The sequence below is a fragment of the Peromyscus eremicus genome, chromosome 2 (genome assembly GCF_949786415.1).
Source record: "Peromyscus eremicus chromosome 2, PerEre_H2_v1, whole genome shotgun sequence".
NCBI classification, from domain to species: Eukaryota; Metazoa; Chordata; class Mammalia; order Rodentia; family Cricetidae; genus Peromyscus; species Peromyscus eremicus.
This window is the reverse complement of record NC_081417.1, coordinates 157,484,608-157,509,450: the sequence shown is the minus strand read 5'-3', so window position 1 is coordinate 157,509,450 and position 24,843 is coordinate 157,484,608. Positions and strand designations below refer to the sequence as shown.

At 38.0% G+C, this 24,843-nt stretch overlaps 1 protein-coding gene across 6 annotated transcripts in view; it reads left to right on the top strand.

The window, feature by feature from the left end:
* Window positions 1-24,843, top strand: part of Kif1b (kinesin family member 1B) — a 138,420-nt gene that overhangs the window by 42,461 nt on the left and 71,116 nt on the right. For 3 of the 6 annotated variants that reach the window (XM_059255391.1, XM_059255393.1, XM_059255394.1), the window contains exons 7-19: window positions 179-290; window positions 1,323-1,400; window positions 2,338-2,403; window positions 4,759-4,834; window positions 5,971-6,049; window positions 6,738-6,880; window positions 11,192-11,325; window positions 15,424-15,503; window positions 17,002-17,077; window positions 22,394-22,473; window positions 22,933-23,039; window positions 23,855-23,938; window positions 24,550-24,730. In XM_059255391.1, the coding sequence (XP_059111374.1) occupies window positions 179-290; window positions 1,323-1,400; window positions 2,338-2,403; window positions 4,759-4,834; window positions 5,971-6,049; window positions 6,738-6,880; window positions 11,192-11,325; window positions 15,424-15,503; window positions 17,002-17,077; window positions 22,394-22,473; window positions 22,933-23,039; window positions 23,855-23,938; window positions 24,550-24,730 (1,296 nt within the window). Of the gene's footprint in view, window positions 1-178; window positions 291-1,322; window positions 1,401-2,337; window positions 2,404-4,758; window positions 4,835-5,970; window positions 6,050-6,737; window positions 6,881-8,074; window positions 8,117-11,113; window positions 11,326-15,423; window positions 15,504-17,001; window positions 17,078-22,393; window positions 22,474-22,932; window positions 23,040-23,854; window positions 23,939-24,549; window positions 24,731-24,843 lie in introns of all 6 variants that reach the window. The other 3 variants (XM_059255389.1, XM_059255392.1, XM_059255390.1) reach the window with 2 other exon arrangements.

Here is a 24,843-nt window from a genome sequence, read left to right as displayed (position 1 = left end):
CTCGATGGGCTTACAAATAAGACAGCATTTAGAGCAATTGTGTAAGTGACAGTCCTTTAGTCTAAGTAAGTTTAAAGCTGTTGTCTGTGGTTGTTAGGTATGCTTGTATAGAGCCTGCTATCCATTGAACTCTCAGGGAGAATTCTCTTGTCAAACCGTCCCCTTTGGGTTTATTTAGGACAGTGGCAGCTACCAACATGAATGAAACAAGTAGCCGTTCCCACGCTGTGTTTACCATCGTTTTCACTCAGAAGAAACACGATACTGAGACAAACCTTTCCACTGAGAAGGTAGGACCGCTTGTGATCTCTTGTCATGAAGACACTTTGTGGAGAAAATTTTGAGAAATCCCTTTTATACTACTACCCTCTGCATTTTTTGGACAGGATAAGTGTTATTCTTTATTTAGTGGAGGTGGTTTTTGAAACTTTTTTTTTCAGAGCTGAGGACCAAACCCAGGGCCTTGTGCTTGCTAGACAAGCGCTCTACCACTGAGCTAAATCCCCAACCCCTGGAGGTGGTTTTTAATTTCTACTCACCATTTACCCCACACGGGTGTTCAGTGTGGGTCTTTAATGGAACTGAAAGATATTAAACACAGTTAAAAAATAATTTAAAACTTTGGGTCTAATTATCTTTTTTTTTTTTTTTTGAGACAGTTTCTCTGTTTAGTTTTGATTGTCCTGTAACTCCCTCTGTAGACCAGGCTGGCCTTGAACTCACAGGGATCTGCCTAAGTCTGCCTCCTAAGTGCTGGAATTAAAAGCATACTTAGTTTCTTATATTTTTGGTTGTGAGCCTAGCCTTTTAACGGCTGAGCCATCTCTCCAGCCCGCATACTTAGTTTCTTAAGAAATGGCTAAACAGTTTTCAAAATAATCATTGCCACTAGAAGTATATGAGCGCTCTAGTTGTTTAATGCTTCATGTTCCTGCCAATGTAATAGGTTTCGTGTATGTGTATGTGTGTGTGTGTGTGTGTGTGTGTGTGTGTGTTCACATGTACGTACATATAGACGTCAATGTATGTTAAAACGTGGCCTCAGTGTGTACCTCTGGCTGGCCTAGAACTTGCTGTGGAGACCAGACTGCCTGGAATTCACAGAAATCCACCTGTCTCTGCTTCCGGGGTACAGAGACTACTCCTGTTTTTGCTGTTAAGTTTTGAATTCGTTATCACTGTATAGAGCAGACTGTCTTTGAGCTCATGGATGAGCCTCCTGTCTTTGCCTCTGCCTCTTGGGTATTGGGATCACAAGCATGTACTACTACACCTAGCTGTCTTGTTGCTTTTTAATTTCCATGGTATTGTTCTTTACTTAGGTCAGTAAAATCAGCTTGGTGGATCTAGCAGGAAGTGAACGAGCTGATTCAACTGGTGCCAAAGGAACTCGATTAAAGGTATTTATTTTAGCCAAGTGGTCTAGTCAATTAATGTTTTGTAACATGGATCCATAAACTGTGGCTATGGGCCAAATCTAGTTACTGCCTGGTTTTACAAACAAAAGTCTTTTGAGAGATAGCTGTAACTTTTAATTTATGTATTGTTTATGGTGATATTTACTGTTTTGATACAGGTTCTCATGTAGTCCAGGCTGGCCTTGAACTTAATATGTAGCTAGGATGAGCTTGAACTCTCTGATCCTCCTTCCTCCATTGAATGTTAAGGGTGTGTGCCACCATGTCTCTTGTATGTGGTGCTGGAGATTGGACCTGGTGCTTTGTGTGTGTAGTCAAGCACACTACCTATTGAGTAGTGACTGTCCCTAGTCCTCTGTGACTGTTTTATGTGCAGTGGCAGAATTCTCACCAGAGATTATGTGACCTGCAAAACCCAATTTTTAAATTTAATTTTTAATGAAAAAATTCCTAATTATTGATCTATAATTTCAATGAAATGATAAGTTAGATAGCAAAATAGGTAGGGGAGAGTTTATGGTTAGGAGTGAAAGTTGTATTAGATTTTGAGAAATGGCAAAATTTGGCAAGAGATATACAAGATACAGATGTATGAACAAATGTGGACTTCGACAGAAATGTTGTTTAACAAGGACAGGGTGTGTGGTCTCAGCATGTTACCAAGGGTGCAGAGCAAAGACCAAAGGCTACAGGTGTCTTTAGAACTTGTGTCTTAAAGGAGCAGATATCAGGGCTAAGGAGATGACTCAGTGGGTAAGGGGCTTGCTGCTACTCAAGGACTTGAGTTCAGATCCCCAGCACCCACAGTGGGGGGTGGGGAGGAGAGGAGAAGTAGATATGCTCAGCTTGTAGCATTATAAGTGGTATGCAGTAGTACAAATTCTTCGTTGTAATTCTTCCGTGTTGGTGTTTATTTTAGGAAGGTGCAAATATTAATAAGTCTCTTACAACTTTGGGCAAAGTCATTTCGGCCTTGGCAGAGGTGGTAAGTTTTGTGTTTCACTCTAAGAGGAAATGTCTGCTCAGCAAGTAAACTTGCTGATACTTAAGCTTCTTTATGAAGGTTATACTGTTGACCTTTCTATGTAGTTTTTTAAATTTTGCAGGTAGGGCTAGAGTATGATACAGCTTTGTACTGAAAGTAGAATGGAAACAACTGTACCTGTGTAAAGCTAGAGCAGAGACATAAAATTGGATTCATTTTTTTGAGCCCTATTTCACACTTCATAATAACGAAATATATTTTTGGAGCATTTTGAATGATGTGGCTTTGGAGAATGATGTCAATTTAGAAGCCAATAATAAATATTTTTAAAATTCAGTCATATATCATTTAATGAGATGAATACATTCTTAGAAATGCACCATTAGATGATTTTGTCATCGTATTAAGTAGAAAGAATATACTAGAACAATGAGGAAAATAGTATAGTGATATATAGGTGAGTCTCAATCACCAAATGCCATGTGTTCAACATAATTATGTGTTCTTGTATGTTCTATATGACTGGCAATATAGTAGGTTTGTTTCCACCTACATTTCTACAAACAATGCATTGTGATACCACCTAATGACAGCAACAACACTGTGATTTTTCCATTCCATTATCATCTTAACAGACCATTGTTGTCTCTGCAGTGCACATGTAGATTAAAAAGTTCTTGTTTTTGCAGCACTGGCACAATAAAGCTAAAACAAAAGTTTGCATAGTCTTCATTATTTAGGTTTAAAACCCAAGGTAGTTTTTGTATGGTCTAATTTAGATTAATAGGTCATTTAAATCACTTAGAATGAAATCTCTTCTTGTCTCTACAAAGTACTCTGATTTTCATTTATTCTAGAGGCTTATCTTGTGTTCTTTTTCTTTCTTTTAAATGCTTTCATTTGTAGGATAACTGCACCAGCAAGGTATGGCGGGGATTGGTCACACTGAACTAGCTAAATGATCATCTCTAGGATTTTCACATTTTTAGAGATAAATAGGGCAGGGCATATGTTAGAATAGAACGTTCAAAAAGATTTTTATTGCTTTTTTTCTGGCTCTGAAATTTAGAATGATTGTTTAGGGTGGCTGTGAATCATGAGACTTCATACTAGAAATAGTTAAGGAACATAAAGAACTTTGGAAAAGGAATAGACTATAGGAACGAGAGAGAAATTTGAGGAAGCTTTTCCGTTGTGTCGTGATGTTTGCTGCAGTGATCTCTAAGAGCGTCTCCTACGAATTCTGTAAACCACCTGAAAGAGAGTAATTTACATTTCCTCTAGTCCTGTTCTGAAGCATAGTTAATTGATTGAGATTATTGCAAACTAAGAAGATAAAACAAGATTATATATTATTAGTCTATCTAGATCCTGTTTTATCTCACTTATTTCCCACCATAGAAGCTTATGAGTAATTTAAAACATTTTTCCTATTATTTGGTTATACATAGATAAAGTAAACGCTGTAGAATCAATTTAAACTTTAAACAGAAGCTAGAAAAGATTCTTTGTATCTTCCTTTACTCAATGGTGTATATTTTCTCTTCCTTATATTTCTATACAAATACTCTTAAATTTTTTGTTATGCTTCTGAATATTCTTCTTATATTAAGAGCACCTAATAGTTAAGAATTATATGAGATAAGGTCAGGGTAGAGGCAGTATTTGCATTAAAATATTTAGTATTCAGATGTTTTATTTGTTTTTTTCCACTTTTTGGGTCTTGTTTTAAAGGATTTTCCTTATTATAGTTGTGGATGGGCATGTGCTGTGGTACATGTGCAGATATCTGAGAACAACTTTTGTGAGTTGGCTTTCTCCTTTCGGTTACCAAACTTGGTGTCGCCTGGTATATCAAGTCCTGAGCCATCTAACTGGTTGTGTTGTTTCTTACCTCCTTGTCAAAGGAGTGTTGATAAGTGAAATACTAGGTTTGTTTTAAAATATTAGCAGGTCTAAAGCTGTGGATAAGATATTGTAGTATTATATTGTTAAATTTACTAAATTTGTTCCTTATAAACTACATCTCTGCTGAAGTATTTAGACCTTGTGCCTGCAATTTACTCAAATGGTTTGGGTAATGGTAAAATAATAATGGTTACAGCTACATGGTAATTCTACCATGTACATTGTAATACTACTCTCTTGACTTTTTGTGTTATAAAGATTTAAAAATGAAATGTTAAAAGAAGTTTTTTTGCATTTGCTTTTTGAGGCTGTAAAAATGTGAGTAAAACATGTCAATAATGATAGAATTCCATTACAGTTTGATTATTTCAGAAGTTTAGAATGGTTTGCTTTTCATGTGAATTCTCCCCCATAATATTACTAAAGTTATTCCCTTCTCTTTAATAGAGTAAAAAGAAGAAGAAAACTGATTTTATTCCCTACAGGGATTCTGTTCTTACTTGGCTCCTTCGAGAAAATCTAGGTATGTTGACTACTAGTCCACATTACTTTGTAGTTGTTGTTTAAAGCTGTTTAATGATGATCTTTTATGGCTCATTTTTTTTTTTTCGCCCAACGTGGGGCACGAATTTTATGGCTCATTATTCCATGTCTGCTTTAGAGAAGAATCATCTCTAGATGATGAGTTCATAGTAACTCAACCTGAGTGCTTCTTGTCTTTTTCTGGTTTTGCTTTTGATTTTCCCGGGTTGGATTCACTTACTTCAGGACACAAACTAAGGAGCTGTTACTGTCTTCTGTACTCCATACAGCTACTTAAAATGTTGTTCCTTCAGAGCCCACTGCCCCTGCCAAGGCTTATTTATTTTATGTGCCCAGGTGTTTGCCTACATGTATGTGTGTACTCCATGTATGTGCCTGGTGCCTGCAGAGCTATAAGGCAGCATTGCATCCCCAGGAACCAAATACTGTTTTCTGCTAAAGCAGTTTGCACTCTTAACCACCGAGCCATCTCTCTAGCCTCTTCCTTAGAGTACTTAGAAGCTCACATTCCTTTGCATTTTACACAGCTACATCGTCTTAATTCTCCTTACTGCTGATGTTTTTTGACCTTTCAGCCTTTCTTCTCATTTCTTGCTCCTCCTCATTCAGAAAAAGCAACCAATCAACTTTCCCATCACCAAGGGCAGTTTTGGTGGCGTGGTTGAGATCTTGATTAGAGTGGTTGTTTGTTTACAGCCCAGGCTGGCATTGAACTCCTGGTACTGGCTCCTGTGAAGGAATTATAGGCATGTGCTACCTTACCTGGCTATAGTAGTTTTAAGGGAGAGTAGGACGGGAACTGAACAGGAGAGTCAGAAAGCAGAATGTAAGTAGAACAGTGCATAGCATGGAAACAGTTAAGAATGTTTTTTGGGTTCCAGGCTTGGTGGCACATAGCTATCTATAATCCCAGCACTTAGGAAATGAAAGCAGAAAGATTGCCAGCTCAAACCAGCAAGGCTACATGAGACCTTGTCAAAACAAACAGATGAAAAAAAGAAAAATTTGCTGGCTTTTGATTAAATTTTAGGGTCTGCTCTCAGCTTTAACACAGTAAATAAAATTCTCCTTTTAAAAATGAATGTAATTTGAGATACTCGTAATTCATTTTCCTAGGTGGTAACTCCCGAACTGCAATGGTTGCTGCTCTGAGCCCAGCAGACATCAACTATGATGAAACTTTGAGCACTCTGAGGTACTTTCCTTTGATCTCAGTAGCTCAGTAGTTTTGTATGCCATAGATTTTCTTACACATTGAGGGCTGTCATGTGATCCTTTTTTCTCATAATATTGGAAAAATTATTTTTGTTACAAAGGAGTTTACTTACGTTGCTTCCAGATTCACTGGGATAAATAAGAGCTTTTTTACAGGAAAGATGTTCCAATTATTTGAATGAGATATTGGATAACTTTTAGATAATAAAATTTTCTTATAGTATTCATTTTTGTTAATAGAAGTGTTCCCTTTTATAGATAGTCTATAGATATGTTCAAGTTGTAAAAAGTAATGCAATTATCAGTACATGTAGCACTGAAGAAGTACCAACATAATATTCATTAAATTTTTATATATAGAATAGTTTAATCTGAAACTATCTTCCCTTTTCCCATTAAAGATACTTTTAATACAGCAAAAGAACACTATATAGGCTGACGGACTGGGTTTGAGTCTTCTCTCTGGTGCTCATTTCTGTTGTGATCTTAGCCAAAGCACTGAAGTTCTGCTGAACCTCTATCATTTCTGTAAAGTGCTATAAAGTCTCATACAAATAACTTACTTATCAGAGCTCTTCAAATGTTTGCTTTAGAGGCAAACAGTATGTTATTTCTGAGAAGTAGAGCCTCTGAGAAATGGTAAGGATGCGTTTTCTTTCTATATCTAGGTATGCAGACCGTGCAAAACAAATTAAATGCAATGCTGTTATCAATGAGGACCCTAATGCCAAGCTAGTTCGGGAGTTGAAGGAGGAAGTGACCCGATTGAAGGACCTTCTTCGTGCTCAGGGGCTGGGAGATATTATTGATAGTAAGTGAAGAAGGACCATACAGCATCCTCTTTCCTCTCCAGATTCTTGTACTTAAAACAAGCTTAGGGCTGGGTGTAGTGGGCACTTGGGAGGCAGAGGGAGGCTGATTTCTCTGAGTTCAAGGCCAGCCTGGTCTACCTGGTGAGCTGCAGGCCAGTCAGAGCTACACAGTGGGACCCTACCTCAAATAAGTAAGTAAGTAAATAACATAAGCTTAGATTTTAGAGACTTGATGGATCTAAATGTTAGTAAAATGGTTTTACGAGGTTTTTTCCTTAAAAATGCCAGTGAAATGAAATAATCTCAAATTTTCTTTATGTAGAATGTGCCCCCAAATCCCTGATTTTTTTTTTTTTTGGTTTTTCGAGACAGGGTTTCTCTGTGTAGCTTTGCGCCTTTCCTGGGACTCACTTGGTAGCCCAGGCTGGCCTCGAACTCACAGAGATCCGCCTGGCTCTGCCTCCCGAGTGCTGGGATTAAAGGCGTGCGCCACCACCGCCCGGCCCCTGATTTTTTTTAATGTCAAATTTATTCTGAAAAATTAACCACTTCATAAAAGTATTACTTGGAAGCTCTTGTTTCCCTGGATTAATGCAGTAGTAATAATGCATGTGTAAGAATTCACCATTCCAGTCTACTTTTAAATAAGATTTATCTTTGAATGACTCTTGTTCTCTGTGGAAAAGTGAAGAGGAAAAGTCTAATTCTTGTCAAGTTCAAGAACTAGACTTCCAGCAAGTACTGTTGCACGATGTTCTTTTATAATTCATGCTTTTAAAACTCAGTCATCCTGCTATATAGTATGTAATCTAACCTTTTCTAAGTTGTGGTTGGCAGTGGAGCTCATTAGTGGTTGTTATTGCTTAGCAGGTATAAGGCTTTGGTTTTAACCTCAGGACTTACCATAAAATAGATTCTTCAGATAGAATATGGGTTTATTTATTAAAGCATATTTTTATTTTTAATGTAAAAATATTATATACTTTGAAATACTAACTGATTTCAAACCCTCCTCCAACTTACCTCTTATGTATTAGAATCCGGATTTTAATTAATATAATTTGTGAAAATGATAATATATATATTACTGAATTTTCATTTTTTTAGCTTCCCAAATGCCAAGTCCCAATCTTATCTTGCTACTGAATCTGAACTTTGACCCTTCTTGTATTTTCCCTCTTGCTTATCTTTAGTTGATCCATTGATCGATGATTACTCTGGAAGTGGAGGCAAATGTGTGTATATCATGTATTGGTTATTTCCCATACGCTGACTTGCTAATTGGCCTTTGCTGGGTCAGCCTCAAAATGAGCTTTGCATGCCAGCAGTCCTAACAGGGAAATCCCAGACAGAGTGTTAGGTAACATCACATTCTCTTGTTTTGACCTTTCTCCATTTAGCAAAGTAACTTCATGACTTTTAGTTTATGCCTTGACTGAAATTGAGAAGTATAAGAATTTGAGTCTCCCACTCAATCTTCAGTGTTTCTAGCCATATAATTAAATCAAATTCAGAATCACAGTTGGTAAGGCTAGTGATGATAACAGCACACATTTATCAAATGTCTATAATATACTTGGCCCTCTTCTAGGCAGCATAAATATATTATCTCTATTAATTCTGTTATTGATAAAAATTACTTTATCCCTATTTTACTATAGCCAGGAGTGGTTCCTTTTCTGAGGTGCCATGGTTTCTCGTGTTTAGGTTAGGCAGTTTAACTCAGAGCTCTTGCTTTTAATCATTACTACATCAGCACCCCCTTTTCCCTCTTGAGTTGCTTCCTTTTATGAACCTATTATTTAATAGGAAAATTCCTTTTTAATTAGCATTGTAAATGTGAGTCTTTGTATAATTACAAAAATCATTTCCAGCTAGCCAAACTGTCTGTAATTAAAGAGCTCTGTGCATGTTGGATTAGCACTCACCTGTGCTTATATGCCATTGGTTTTCTACATATTTGGGCCTTATCTTACGTGATCATATTTAAATAGACATTTTTTCTCTTTTCATAAATTACAACTTAAAATTTTAAAATTGATGTCTAAAGTATATGATTTAAATGAAAATATATATTACAAAAGATCACAAGCCATTTTTTTTCAGTATAAATGTTAAGTTGACAAGGAAATAGTTGCTTATGCTTTTAATATAATTCATCAAGATACGTTGAATCTCAGTTTGAGGATTTTTAGAGTCTGTTGATCTGTTTATTTGTAGGAAGCCATTTCAGACTAGGGAATGCATAGGAGAACCCAAACGTAGTACCAGTTACTGTGCTGACTTAAGCCCAGAGGACTGGCATGCCCAAACACATGTGGCTCTTGGCCTGGAACAGCTCTGTCTGAGATCTCCAAAGCTGAAGGATATTGATGTGGAGAGGATGCCTTCTTGATCTTGCTTTTGTGTTCAAGGTGCTGCTGCTGGCTTGTTGCCTATCTCTTCTCTGAGCAGCTGTGGCATTTCCTGAAAACCATGCATGACCAAGTTTTAATCTTCTATCCACAAAGGAGAGCAGCCCTGGCTGCTCCTCAGTTTCCCTTTGGATCTACTTCTTATAATTCATTTTAGGGCTTGCATGTGTCCACAGGACCTTCTAAGCTCCATCTATCCCTCTTTCCCACCTTGCTGCCATCATCTGACAAACGAGTTTTGCTCCAGTTCCTGTTTGCCTTTTGAAACATGCCTCTTTGCTTGTTTCCCCATGTTCTATATTTGCAGATGGTAGTTTTCAAACTGTCTTGCAGCAACTGCCACAGACTATAAGGGGCTTCAAGAACTGGTTTTCATTGAATAATAAAGATTAGTAAACCCAGAGAGTGACTCTTTTTCCCAACTACTTCCATTGCCTCATATCCTTTAAGAAAAACTTAGTTTTGATATGAATTCAAGTAATGTAGATTTTCTCAAATTTAAAAATGAGAGCCAGCAAGATGGCTCAGTGTATAAAGGTGCTTGATACCAAGCCGGAGAACCTGATTTAGAGTCCAGGTTCTCACATAGTGGAAGGAGAAAACTGACTCTCACAAGTTGTTCTCTGACCACAAAGGAACATGTACAAAATAAATACATGTAATAAAGAAAACTTTCAATGAGCTAATTTTAACATCGAAATGTAAATGGGTGCCGTGGCACCCACCTGTGATCCCAGCAGAATCAGCACTCAGGAGTGGGAGGCCAGAGAGTCAGGAGTTCAAGGTTATTCTCGGCCGTATATCAAGTATGAAGTTAGACTAAGCTGCATGAGACCCTGTCTTCAGACAAACAAACAAAAAAACCAAAAAGGATTGTACCAATAATGGTGATTTCTTTGCTATTCATTTGAGAAGGGTGATTAATGAATGAAATTACAAAAAAGCAAATCACTGAGTTTTATTATTGGTGGACTTTTTACCCGGAACAAAGTTTAAGATCGTAATTTTCAGTTGTACCCTAGACCTTGGTTAGTGAAAACATGTCTTGAAAACTTGGCTATCATACTAGGAAGGAGACTTTCCAGTGGCTCATTGATTGTGCCATTAGACACCGAAGGGTTTTACTTAAATTATCAAATAGTTTTTAATTTTTGTTTTCTGTGACTCATAAATGGAAAATATACTAAAACTTATTAATTCACTAATTGTTCTTTTCTGTTGAAACAACCACTCATTACAAAGTTATTACCATACTTCCTCAAAATTATTCTCATTTTTACAATTGTTTCTTTTAATTTAGAATATATTTTTGGCATATTAACATGCTATTATACACAGACTACTAAATGCTCAGAGTTGTAACTAACATTTCTTAAATTTTTGTCTGAATTCCATTAAACACTGAGCTAGGTCAATATGTGGTATTAATTGCTATTTTCCCCTTTCTGTTAAAAACTACTAGAGTTTAAAAATATAGTAAAACTGTAGATATTGAAGACTTAGAATAGCAGGAAGAATTTTAAGGACTATAGTTTACCTGTTTAGGAAGAACATCTTTGAAGTTCAGTACCCTCCCATACTGGAAACTTCTCATTTCTAAATTCAGAATTGGCTGACTACTTAGGGTCAAATATTACAGAGTGACATGTTTTAGAACTGCCATCTAGTACAGTGTTAGAGCTTGTCTTTGTGTTTCAGTGTATGTTAGTCTTGGCGCTTTGATGCTGTCCTTTCTCACACTGGTGTTCCTTCCTGTCTTTTTTCCTCCTCTGCTTCTCGCCTTCTCTTTTTCTACCTTTCCTTCTTTCTGTCTCCCAGATCTGAAAGATTTTCAGAACAATAAACATAGGTACTTGCTAGCCTCTGAGAATCAACGCCCTGGCAATTTTTCCACAGCATCCATGGGGTCCCTTACTTCATCTCCATCTTCATGCTCACTTAGTAGTCAGGTGGGCTTCACATCTGTGACCAGTATTCAAGAGCGGATCATGTCTACACCTGGAGGGGAGGAAGCCATTGAACGTCTGAAGGTGAGTCTAAAGATCGAATGCAAAGTACTTTATGTCATTCCAGAAAGCAGAATTAGGACTGAATGAACATGACAGAAATTTTGGCTTAGCACATGGAGATGCTAACAGTTAGAAGTACCCTGAAAATGAAATGATTTGTTTTTTAAGTTAATTTTTTTTTTTTAAATCAGAATGTTTGAGTTTGACTTGGCCAGAGATGGAAAGGTCATAAGTTAGCCATACAAAATAACTGATAAGTAGAGACTTAGAATAATTTGGGGGTAATTTATAAGTCAACGTAAAGATGCTTGTTAGAAATTTAGTTTTAAAGCCAGACATGGTGCATGAGCCTGTTGACTCAGGGTTGAGGAGATGGAGAAAGGAAGACAAGGAGCTCAAGGTCATTCTGGCTATAGAGTGAGTTTGAGGCCAGCCAAGGCAATATGAAACTCTTTCTAAAGTAGTAATAGTTTCATTTTAAATGAAAGAACTAGTTGGAAAATTTGGTTTCATTGAAGATAGACTTCTCTATAGAGCCATTCCTCTGTTAGTAAAATTAATATACAATTAACTGGAATTTTGAACAATTGAGTAGTGATATCGGGTTTATTAGGTTGCATGAAATTATGCCTTCTAGAAGTCCTCTCAAAGCCTTTAGTTACGGAAGAAGCAGGCTTTCTCCTGCAGTCTGGTTCACCTGGGGTCCCTGGGCCATGGTGTTGCACATTTGCAGATTTCCTACTCTTGGTTACTTGTTGAAACCAAATACCCAAGGAGAAGCAATTTACTTTATCTCATGGTTTGAGGTTAGTCTACAGAGAATGCGTGGCAGTACTCAGCTACTTTCTCCTTTCCCCTCTTTGTTTATTTCCCACATTCATGGTGGGATTTCTCTTTTAGTTCAGTTTCCCTGGCAGTACTCTCACAGACACAGTCAGACATGTATCTTATTTTAAATCCAGTTAAATTGATGAACCATTACATTATCCCTGGCTCCCAGCTTTGTGGATGGAGGGTTCTTTAGCTGGTTGCTGGCTGTACCTGCTTCTGTCTTGTCTCTGTGTGGATGTGAAAGTCGGGAGCAGTGCTTGTCATATTCCCTTCAGTGACTACAATGAGAGCAGACAGGTGTCATCTCTGGTGCTGAGAACAGTTGGCAGCATTCTTGCCAGCCATCAGACTGCATCAGGAGCATCATGTTTTCTCTTTTTTGCTTACTACCTCCAGGGATATTGTTTCTCTCTACCTTTTGGCCTTTGTGTTCAAGAGTACCAAGGAAGGGGAAACTCACTTAGAACCAATCAGGGATCCTCTTCACCATCATCAGTATCCCCCATTACAAATTGCTGCCCATCCAAAGACAATTGAGAGCAGTGGTACTCTAATAGGTAAAGGTTAAGAAAGAAAGGGCCAGCGGTGGTTGTGCACACTTTTAATCCCAGCACTCAGGAGACAGAGGCAGGTGGATCTCTGCGAGTTCGAGGCCAGCCTGTCTACAAAGTGAATTCCAGGATAGCTAGGGCTACACAGAGAAACCCTCTCTCGAAAAAGGCAAACTAGCTTGTTGAACATCTTCACAACTGAAAGTGAATCAGTGTCAGATGCTTTCATTTTAGATTTCAGGTGAAGCTGTAACAAATTTTATATGAAGTAGGCTTCAGAGTTTTCTTTCTTATCATCCCATCTTTCCCCTTGGCATTTTCCTTACTTCAGAAAGAAGGTGATTCCAGAAGTAAAACCAATGCTTTTGTGTTGATTCAGAAAGTAAGTGAAGTTCTAAAATGCCTAGCAAAAGGAGAGGAAGGAGAAATCTTTCAGGGTTGCCACGTGCAGGGTGATCTCTGCTGTTGTAAAATTGACTTGGAAGCTTTCCTATAGATTTTATTGATGTTCTGTGTGGGAAAGTGTATTCATTCACAACTTTTCTCATAAGTAGGGGTCAGTGATCATATTGCCAGCAGGACTCTGGCAGTTGGGATAAGTCAAACTTCCCTCTTACTATTTTATATTAAATGTTCGTTTTGGGGATTTTGAATCTTAACTGTTATTATATTGTGCCTTACTGCACAAACAAGATTACCTTTTTTCTCCTCTGGTGTGAAGGAGAAATTTCTTTCTGGCTGCCAGCTAGAACCAACTGAAAATAATGCCACATGTTAAGTGTTAAGACAATAACTAGGTTTTTTAAGAATTAGGTCACCCAGTGTCTTCCAAATGGCTTCTAGGGAATAATGCTGTCATTATTCAAGGAACTCTCCCCTCAGCTGCCTAATCTCATGAAAACAAAGCTGTAATACGTTAATCAGCAAATAAATTGCTCTCTTAATTTTCCCTGAAACAACATAAGTAAAATATTTCTTTCCCTTGCTTTATTCTAGAGTGCAAATGGCTCCTTTACAGCTTTGTGTTCATGTCATGCAGTAGTTCACTGAGGCATAAGCGCCTTAGTTCTGCTCTTATTTTGTGAATGGTGAGAATTCCTTTTGGACAGACCTGCATTTTAATGATGCAGGCAGAGAACATCTTTCGTCCAGAGTGTGGGACAGCAGTTGTACAATACAAACGCTTGAGAGTGTCTTAGGAGCTGCATTCCTAAGCCATGACACTACAAGAGAAAAATACTGCAGTGGAAAACAGCGACAGTGGAGGCTAATTCATCTTCCTAACGGTTTATTTGCCTTTGCTTCTCTGTATCTTTAACTATAGACCAGTGTTCATCACTGCTTTTACATAGGTGCTGCTACTTCTTTCTCCATTAAATAGCCTATTTCCATATGTAATGTTATTTATTATCTCAATTCCTCTATAAACCTCACTACCAAAAAAAAAAAAAAATAGTGGTATGTAATTTTTTCTTTAAAGCCACAACTTAAACTGAACTGAAATCTCTGTGTGTGTGATTTGGTCTTTTTACTCAGTAAAGTTTTAAGCATGCAGCTATAGCCACTGGCTCTGATATTTATAGACTGGCATCAAAGTCAGTACTGTGAGTGCCATTGCCCAGACTTAGCCTATAAATATTCATACCATCCGTCACATGAGCAGGCACAGCAAATGCTGTGCTAAGCAGTCTGAGGACCCACACTTGGAGCTCATTCAGAAAGCATGCTGTACAGTACAGTAAACCCTTAGCTGTCTGATGGCTTCAAGGAATGTTCCATGGAGTAATCATTCAGCCTTCTAAAGGTTAAAACCTAAACTATCATTTTTTTTTGTGTGTGTAAGTATGTCTGATTTGCCCTATCAAATTTTCTGCCTTCTTATTGAATCATCAAAAAGAAATAAAAAGCTGGGCATGGTGGCACATACCTGTAGTCTCAGCACTTGGAAGGCTGAACCAGGAGGACTAGGTGTCAGGTCTCATGTCTCAAAAAAATGAATGAATGAATAAATGTAAAGAAAGTCAGGAAACCCAGCTCAAGGAGTAGGATGGGCTTAGGTTAATTACATAGTTTTTTTTTTTAATCTGTGAAATGATTGTGTAATAAATGGTTACTTAGTCTTTGCTAACACTAAAGGTTTGCTAGTGTGCCACTCAATTGACATTTTCTTTAGGCTGTCCTTGGAGCTTTTTTTTTTTTTTTTTTGTTTGTTTGTTTGTTTGTTTGTTTTTTCGAGACAGGGTTTCTCTGTGTAGCTTTGAGCCTTTCCTGGAACTCACTTGGTATGGTAGCCCAGGCTGGCCTCGAACTCACAGAGATCCGCCTGGCTCTTCCTCCCGAGTGCTGGGATTAAAGGCGTGCGCCACCACCGCCCGGCCCTTGGAACTTTTTTAAGACAATGAATTTTTAAACATTATAAATATTATAACTTGAAGCCATGATTAAAAAAAAGAAGAAAGTGCCTTGCATTTTTGGATGTTAATATTCCCCTTCCTGTCTTCTGCGCACACACATGGATTCACTATTTGCCTATTTCTATTAGGATTTGGGAGATCTTTGCGTTGAGGTTTACTTAGTTTTAGACTTCATATCTATGATTCCTACCTTATAAAAAAGAAAAAGAGCCATCACTTTGGAGTCTTCCTTTGTTTTCAAAGGGTATTATGTGTCTTATGCTTTCCTTGCTGAATATGGTATGTTAAGACTCTTCCACTTCAACCTGTGCGTCCTTCCATAGGAATCAGAGAAGATCATTGCTGAGTTGAATGAAACCTGGGAAGAGAAACTTCGTAAAACAGAGGCCATCAGAATGGAAAGGTTGGGAGATAAAAATCTGGGATACTACTAAGTTTTCTGGAAAGTCTGAGTTACTTTTGTAATAAGAAAAGATGAAATAGAATGCAAAATAAAGAACTCTTTCCCCACCTAAAACACAACACAAAGTAAATATACAGGGGAAGTTGTGTCCAATAACATTTAAACTTTGAAGTGAAAGCTACACATTTAGAGAGTTGGTAATGTAGTGGTTCTCAACCTGTGGGTCATGACCCCTTTGGGAGTTAAATGATCCTTTAACAGGGATCACATATCAGATATTTACATTAGGATTCATAACAGTAGCAAATTTACAGTTATAAAGTAGCAACAAAAATAATTTTATGGTTGGGATGTCACCACAACATGAGGAACTATATTAAAAGGATGCAGCATTAGGAAGGTTGAGAACCAGTGTTCTAGGGAGTCATGTGCTTAATAGTTTCCACACAAATGTTGCTTTCAATTGAGAAAAATCATACCAAATAAAGGAGATTTTTCATTTGCAAAAAGTAGACTTTGCTTGGCAGAGGCCCATATGCAAAGAGCTGTTCTAACTTTGTCTTTTCAAGTTACTTCATCTAGAACCTTTTGGGTGAAAGGTATAGTTTAGGTTGCAAACTTTAAAAATTCTTGTTCTGTCTATACTGTTGGAATAAATGCACACCTTTTTTTTAAAAGTCAGTTCCTATCTTCCATCTTTATGAAAATGAAGGCAAAATGAATGAGCTTTGATGTACTATCAGTAAACGTAACAAAGAATTTTCTTACTTACATTAGATTTTTTTTAAACTAGAATTATCTGGCAGGCAAGATGTCTCAGCGTGTAAAGGCACTTTCTACTCAAGCCTGCTTACCTGAATTTGATCCCTGAGCCCCACTTAAAGGTGAAAGAAGAGAGTCAAGTCCACGAAGTTCCCCACATTAGGCACACACATGTACACACACATGCCAGACAAAAAACAAACAAAAATTAAAAGAAAACAAAAAACCTTCCTAGAATTACTCTACCAAAATGGGGAGGAAGGGGGATGGGAACATAACATTTGAGAAAAAACACATTTACAGACTATATTTCATATACCTTAGCCCCTACCTTTCCATTCACTCCTGTATTAAATCTGTGCTTCACTGTGTTAAAACCAGAGCACCAACCCCTAAGTTACTTTCATTGCTTTCTTAGATTCTGGGGAAATTGTTTTTTTGAAATTGGATGCAACTCAAGGAGTATAACCTTGCAAAATTCTTAACCTGGATGAACAGAACTTTAGCATGGGAATATTCTTTGACTTAATTTGAACATTGTTTCTCTTAAAAATAAGTTCTCATTAGTGATGAGCATATCATTCTGTGTCTCCCTTGTCAGCTTTAGATAGAGCCAACTGTTTTGCTTTGTCCATCTGGTTTCCTAGTTCTTTGGAAACTAACTGAATTGATGTTTTGGTATTGGTATTCTGATTTACTCAGGGGTTTGTTTTAGTTTCTTTTCTCTTTTTTCTAGAGAAGCTTTGTTGGCTGAGATGGGAGTTGCCATACGGGAGGATGGAGGAACACTTGGTGTTTTCTCACCTAAAAAGGTAGGAAGCCATGTTATAAAACTCAAGCAAACAAAACATTTTGTCTTTATAAACCTCTTCATGTCTTTCTGATAGAGCTGTTTTTATCTAGATCCTTAGCTTAACTTCAGATATTTCTGCTTTCATCTTACAGTACAAGGGCAACCTAGTTGTAAAATGATTACAGTGTTGTTTACAAAAGATAAAACCCAGGGCAGTGAGTCTATTTAAGCATCTTTCAGTTGCTCCTCTTATCTTCCTGACCTAGCTGTAGCACCAGTTGCTTTAGTCATGTTCCTTTTTAATGTCAGGTGCTTGCCTAGCTTGCAATTAGCCCTGGGCTTGATCTCTATTTAATATCATACATTTTGGGAAGGGTGCCACATGCCTATAATCCTGTGTTTAAGAGTTGGGGGCAGTAGTCTTCAGCTCTGCTCTGTAACGTCTGGGAATCATTTTCAGCTGTTGAGGTTTGTGAGCAACAGTACTGTCCCATGATTTCTATTACAACTACTTCTATTAGTAAGCAATTTCAGTCCTTACCCTCTAGATGCCTCTGCTCCCTGTTCAGCATGCTTTTTTTTTTTTTTTAAAGAAGTGATTAGATTAGTCACTTTCTTACTAATGTAACCATCGTTGTAGAATAATTAGGGACCTTTTAGTTAATTGGACTGATAGCATGTCTTATGTGTTCTTTTTGACTTGAGTTGCTTCTTAGTGTCGGATACTAGAATACCTTATTAAATAATTGTTTTGTGTGCTTTTTTATATGACAACCGTAGAGCATGTATTAATAATGTACCAAGCATATATGTCACCACCGATAACTTCCTTTAAGGTTCTGAGTATATCTCTGTGGTACCCTACCTTGTATATGGCCTACTACTGTATTATTATTAACAAGTATCTATGTGCATAGATTGTGTTCTAGGTTAAAATACGAGGCCAGGGTGTTTTGAGTTGGCATTTTTACTTGATGTGAACTAGTGTTTTTATGATTTTTTTTGTGAGGATTCTTTTGCTTACTTTTTTTTTTAATCATAGTCACAAAACTGTCTTACAAATTCCAATATGTTATTTTCAACAGAAAACATTGATTTAGCTGGGTATAATGGCACACACCTACAATCACAGCACTTAGGAGGGGAATGCAGGAAGATCAGAGTTCAGCATCTGCTTTATAATAAATTCAGAACCAACCTAAATCATACACAAGAAGAAAAGGGATGGAGAGAAGGCTCAGCAGTTAAGAGCACTTGCTGTTTTTCCAGAGGACCCTACTTTGGTTTCTGGCACCCAAGTTGGGAGGCTAAAAACTGCCTGTAACTTCAGCTCTAAGGAATCCAAAGCCCTCTTCTGACCTTGTGGGTACCTCTCCCCTCCCCCCACACAAACAAATGAAAATAAATCTTTTAAAAAAAGAAGAAATTAAGCCAAGCATGGTGGTGCACACCTTTAGTCCCATCACTTGCCAGCACATGGAAGGCAGAGACAGGCGCATCTCTGTGAGTTGAAGGCCAACCTAGTCTACAGAGTGAGTTCCAAGACAGCCAGATCTACACAGAGAAACCCTGTCTTGAAAAAGCCAAAAAAAAAAAAAAAAAAAAAAAAAGTTGACTTAAAGATTTAGAGATATATAGAACATCAACAATTACATGTTTATTTGAAGTTGAGTCATTTTTACCTTAATGATGTATTTATTCATACAGATTACCTACATTGAAGAGATTTTAGCAGTTACAGTTTTGATAGAGTTTAGATTATGCTTTTGCATACCTCTAAAAGTTTTTCTTTTTTTTGAGAGGGTCTCATATATCCCAGGTGGATTAAGACAAACTATGTAGCAGACGATAACCTTGAACTTCTGATCCCCCTGACTCCAACTCTTAAGCAATGGGACTGTAGGTGTGTGGTACCCTTCCCCCATATATATGGTAGTAGAGATCAAACCCAGGGCTAATTGCCTGCAAAGCAAGCCCTCTACCAACTGTGCTACAGCCGCAACCCTTACGAAGTTTGCATGTGGTTATGTGTGTGTGTATTAAGAATTATAACTCACTAATAGAACACTTTTCTACTACATATAGACCTGGGTTCTATCTTTAGCACCGGGAAAAAGCAAAGAAACAAACAATAAAACTTACAAAAATAATTTGGTATTTAACCAGGTGTGGTGGCACACACTCTTAATCACAGCACTTCGGAGGCATAGTCATGTGGATCTCTGAGTTCAAGACTAGCCTGGTCTACATAGTAAGTTTCAGGATAGCCAGGGACACACAAAGAAAATATCAGATAACATAAAATAAGTAAAAATGTGATATTTATAAGAATTTAAAATAACCCAGACAGTTGTAATGTAAGCAGCATAAAATTACAGGCTGAACTCTCTACTTTCAAAGATTTTTTTTCTTGCTTTAATTATCTAGACTTTCTCGGGAAAGGGAAAGAAACACTGTAGACCACATAGAGACTGTTGCTGAAACTCCCTTTTTTTTCCCCATAATTTTAAAAAAATTATGTGCATTCGTGTTTTTTGTTGTTGTTGGTTTTTTGTTTTGTTTTTTGTTTTTTCGAGACAGAGTTTCCCTGTGTAGCTTTGCACCTTTACTGGAACTCACTCTGTAGCCCAGGCTGGCCTCGAACTCACAGAGATCCTCCTGCCTCTGCCTCCCGAGTCCTGGGATTAAAGGCGTGTGCCACCACCGCCTGGCTGTGCATTCGTGTTTTCCATGCATGTATGTCTGTGTGAAGGTGTTAGATCCTGGAGTTACAGACACTTGTGAGCTGCCATGTGGGTGTTACCCTTGAACCCAGGTCCTCTAGAAGAGCAGTCAGTGCTCTTAACCACTGAGCCTTCTCTCCAGCCTAAGACTCCCTTTTCTTAGTTCCCTAATGAGATTTTAAAAAAAAATACTGCCCATTAGCTGGGCAGTGGTGGCACATACCTTTGATCCCAGCACTGGGGAAACAGAGGCAGGCTGATCTCTGAGGCTAGCCTGGGTCTACAGAGAAAGTTTCAAGACAGCCAGGGTTGCCCAGAGAAACCTTGTCTCACAAAAACAAACAAAAAAACAAATAAAAAGAATGCTGCCCATTGAGGGCTTTGACTTTTTCAGAGCAGCCCAATTCTTCCATCAGAAAAGTAGAAGCTGGTAAAAATGCAGACATTTCTTTAATCCTTTTAGACCATCCTTGGCAGTCTCTTTTCCTTACCACTCAGCTTACCTTTCTTCCATTCTTCCATATTTGCTGCCACTGTCTTGAGTAGATGTTGGCCCCGAGACTATGTGACTTATTTTTGGATTCCAGTGAAGGCTTTTCACCAAAGAAAAGTTTTTAAAATTTTAGAAATACTAGTGTTAGATGAAGAATACTTTTAGAAGATGTTTATGTTGTTGGCTATTAGTAACTATAATTTTTTTTTTTTGGTAAGGTAAATACTAGTAAAGACAATAGCTAGGGACATGAAAATTATAGTGGGGGAACTTCAAGGGTATTGGTATTTTAATAAAAAATGGAAAATCCGTTTTAAGAATTTTGGTTTCTTTCGAGACAGGGTTTCTCCATGTATCCCTGGCTGTCCTGAGACTCACTCTGTAGACCAAGCTAGCCTGGAACTCAGAGATTCGCCTGTCTCTACCTCCCAAGTGCTGAGAATAAAGGTGTGCACCACTACCACCCAGCTGTTTTAAAACTTTTAATCTAGGTATTTACAAAAATTGTATTTAACTCATCCAAAAATTGGTCTGTTTTCATTTTGCCTTTGTGTTCACAATGCTTTGCCCTTATGAGGATCTGGGCCTTGGCTCAAGTAAAGGTGCTTGCCACTAAGTCAGACAACCTGAGTTTGAACCCCAGAACCTACAAGGTAGAAGGATAGAACAACTTTCTTCAAGTTGTCCTCTGATTCCCATATGCCTTTTGTGACACATGTGTATGCACACACTTACAGCACACATATATACACACATACAAATGTTTGTTAAAAAACACAGACAACTTGGTGTTAGAGATGGCTCAGTGACTATGAACATCTGCTGTTCTTCAGAGGACCCTAGTTTGGTTCCTGCACACGTGCTGAGCAGCTCACAACTGCCTGTAACTAGGCAGTGATTCTCAAGGTCTCCACCCTTGGGGAGGTTGACTGACCCTTTTCAGAGGTCACCTCAGACCATCGGAAAACACGGATATTTACATTATGAATCACAATAGTAGCAAAATTATAGTATAAATAGCAACGAAAATAGTTTTATGTTTGGGGGTCACTACAACATGAACTGTACCTAAAGGGTTGTAGCATTAGAAGGTTGAGAGCCTCTGCTCTAGAGGACCTGATGCCCTCTTACGGCCCCACCTATATTAATATTCTCTCTCTCTCTCTCTCAGTCATACACACACATACTTAACTTAAAAACAGAAAAGTGAGTGTTTTAAATTTTAGAGCTCATGTTCTTTTTTTATTTTATTTTATGTGTCTGTTTTGCTTGTATGTATGTTCTGAGTGCCAAGTGCATGCCTGGTGTCCATGGGCCAAAAGAGATCATCAGATCCACTGGAACAGGTGTTGCAGATGCTTGTGAGCACCCAAGCCCTTGGGATCCAACCTGAGTTCTCTGGAGGAACAAACAGTTGTCTTATCTACTGAGCTATGTCTCCGGCCTCATTTTTATTTTATTTTTTGAAACAGGGTCTCACTACGTAGTCCTGACTGGCCTGAAACTCTGTGTAGATCAGGCCAGCCTTGAGAATTCACCTGTCTCTTTCTTCAGAGTGCTAGGATTAAAGGTGTGTGACACCATGCCCAGCAGAACTCATGTTCTTAAACATGATGTGTTGGTCTAATTTGAGAAGGCCTATAGAGCATGCTTCTTTTATTCTATTTTATTTTTATTTATTTATTTTTTTCTATTATCAGCTTGATACAGTACAAATTCTTATCCTGATAGTGAAGTGTTTCATTGAGGCTTGCCTGGTGATTGAGTAAAACCAAAACTTATTATAAGCCACAGTCATCCTAGGGTCCCCCCTGCTATATAGCCTCCCTGGTTCTGTGGGTTGCAGTCTGATTGTTCTTTGCTTTATATCTAGTATCCACTTACGAGTGAGTACATACCATGTTTGTCCTTCTGGGTCTGGGTTACCTCACTCAGGATATTTTCTAGTTCCATCCATTTACATGCATGCTTCTTTTATTAATTACAGAATTACACCTAGGACTTTTATTGATCCTTCCCTTCAGGTGCTCTGGGGAATCTAAGAAGCTTTTAGACCTCCCGTTGCCACCGCTCTCTCATGGTTTCTTGCCCCAAACTGATAATCTATAACCTTTTTCAGACTCCACATCTTGTTAACCTCAATGAAGACCCACTAATGTCGGAGTGTCTGCTTTATTATATCAAAGATGGGATTACAAGGTATATTTGCTTCTAGTTTGAGTCATTTAATATTTTCTTTTCTTCTAGATAATTGATAACTAAAGGGAAATGTCCAAAAAATTATAATAATTTGCTATTTCTCCTTTCTGGAATGATTATGAGTTACCTTCTCTCCTCTTCCAAGTTGTAAGTGGAACTAGTTAGCACATAACTACCTCTAGAGGAACCTGAATGAAAATTACCCTATAATAACACAGATGAGTTCATTAGAGAACTTGGTTTGCCCTGTTTTGTTATGGTGTGTAAATTACATCAGTATGTTCATCATGTAAGAAGGTTCATCATACTTGAGAATAGAATTTGTAGTTGAAAGTGTCTGATATAAAGTAGTGCATTTTTATATATATCAAAGGATGTTATTTGGGAGAAAGCAGTTCATTGTTTATAAGTGCTTTCTGTGTCTGAATTTCCCTGGGAAACACTCTCCCTTGTGTTCAGGGTTGGCCAAGCAGATGCTGAGCGGCGCCAGGACATAGTGCTGAGTGGGGCTCACATTAAAGAAGAGCATTGTATCTTTCGGAGTGAGAGAAACAACTCTGGGGAAGGTGAGGGTTTTGTGTTTTCATTTCTCAAGCACCTTTTTCCTCTGAGTATTCGAAATCCTTCAGGCTTGGGAGTCCCTATGTCTATTAGTGGAATTTTTTTTGTCAATAAAATACTGAAAAACGGAGAAACCTGGGATGTTTATAAATGCAAGGACAGACATAGCTACTTAACATGAAAACAGCATGAACAAAAGGAGCCCTTTTGTTACTGCCAAGAACTGAGCAGGATGTAGGCAATTAGGTTTGGTCTTGAATGTTAACTATTTAATAGAAAAGTAAGAGAAAAGTAACTATTCTCGATAATGGGAGAATTGAAAAACCTTTAATATTAGCCCAGTAGAATTCATGTTTATCTTAAAGGGTAGAAAAAGTCAATCTTGTGTGAGTCCCCACCACAGCCCAGTTCGTTAACCAGACAGCAGCTGGCTAATGGCCTTTTTGTGCTAGATACTACTTTCTTCACTCTCCACCAAAATGTTAGCTTTATCTGTGTATCGTACTTAAGATTTCTGCTGTATCGTATTTTGTCAGAATTAATATTTTCTATCTTCTAAGGCTTATGAAATTTAGTTACATGTTTTTATCCAAGCCACAGCTCCCAATAGCTTCCTATACTGAAATTAGTTCTGGTATCTTGAAACAAACAAACAAAAACAGCCAAACCCCACACAAACAAACAAAAAAGTGCCTAATAGACACTTTAGTTGTTGGTTGCAAGTGTCTATTCTAGTTACCGTGAGTCCTAACAGTGAACTACTTCTTATTGTTTGATTGCACTAGTTTATGATAATAACATCAGTCTGTATTCTTCCTAGTTATCGTGACTCTAGAGCCTTGTGAGCGCTCAGAGACCTATGTGAATGGCAAGAGGGTGGCCCAGCCTGTCCAGCTGCGCTCAGGTGAGGCTGAGAGGTCTCAAGTCTTCAGCAATGTACATATGGCTTGTGGGGGCAACTCAGACTTCGGCTCTTTATTTAAAGGCAAAAGTTACCCTAGAATTCATGTTTTTGTAAAACTACAAATCTTGCTTTTGTTGTTGTTTGCTTGTTGTTTGTTTTTGTTGTTGTTGAGACAGGGTCTCACTAAGTAGCCCTAGTTGGCCTGGAATTCACTGTGTAGACCATGTTGGCCTCACAGAGATTTTCCTGTCTATGCTTCCTGAGTGCTGGGATTAAATGGGTGGACCATCACACCCAGCCGATTATCTGTCTTCTTATATTACGAGAGTGAAATTATATTTCTTTTTTTGAGATAGGTTTTCACTGTGTAGCTTGGGATGGCCTGAAAGTTGTAAACCTCTTGCCTTGGCCTCCTGAGTGCTAAGATTGTAGGCATACACCACCTTGTCTGGTAAGACATTTGAAAAACCAGACCTTATTCCTTAAAAATTGATTCCTTGGAACTGGGGCTGTAGCTGAGTGCTAAAGCACATTTGCTGACATATACAGGGCCTGGATTTGACTCACAGCACTGCAAAATAAATTCTTACCCTATTTCTGTTTTGTTCTAGGGAACCGTATTATCATGGGTAAAAACCACGTTTTTCGTTTCAATCACCCTGAACAAGCACGAGCTGAGCGGGAGAAGACTCCCTCTGCTGAGACCCCCTCTGAGCCTGTGGACTGGACATTTGCACAGAGAGAGCTTCTCGAAAAACAAGGAATTGATATGAAACAGGAGATGGAAAAAAGGTGATCCATTAGTGTTAGACAGCCTGTGTGATGCTTCGACACGTGTAATAGCTTTTACACCAACAGCTTGGCGATTTCACAACTTACTCTTTTTTGATATTTTGTTTCTGTTG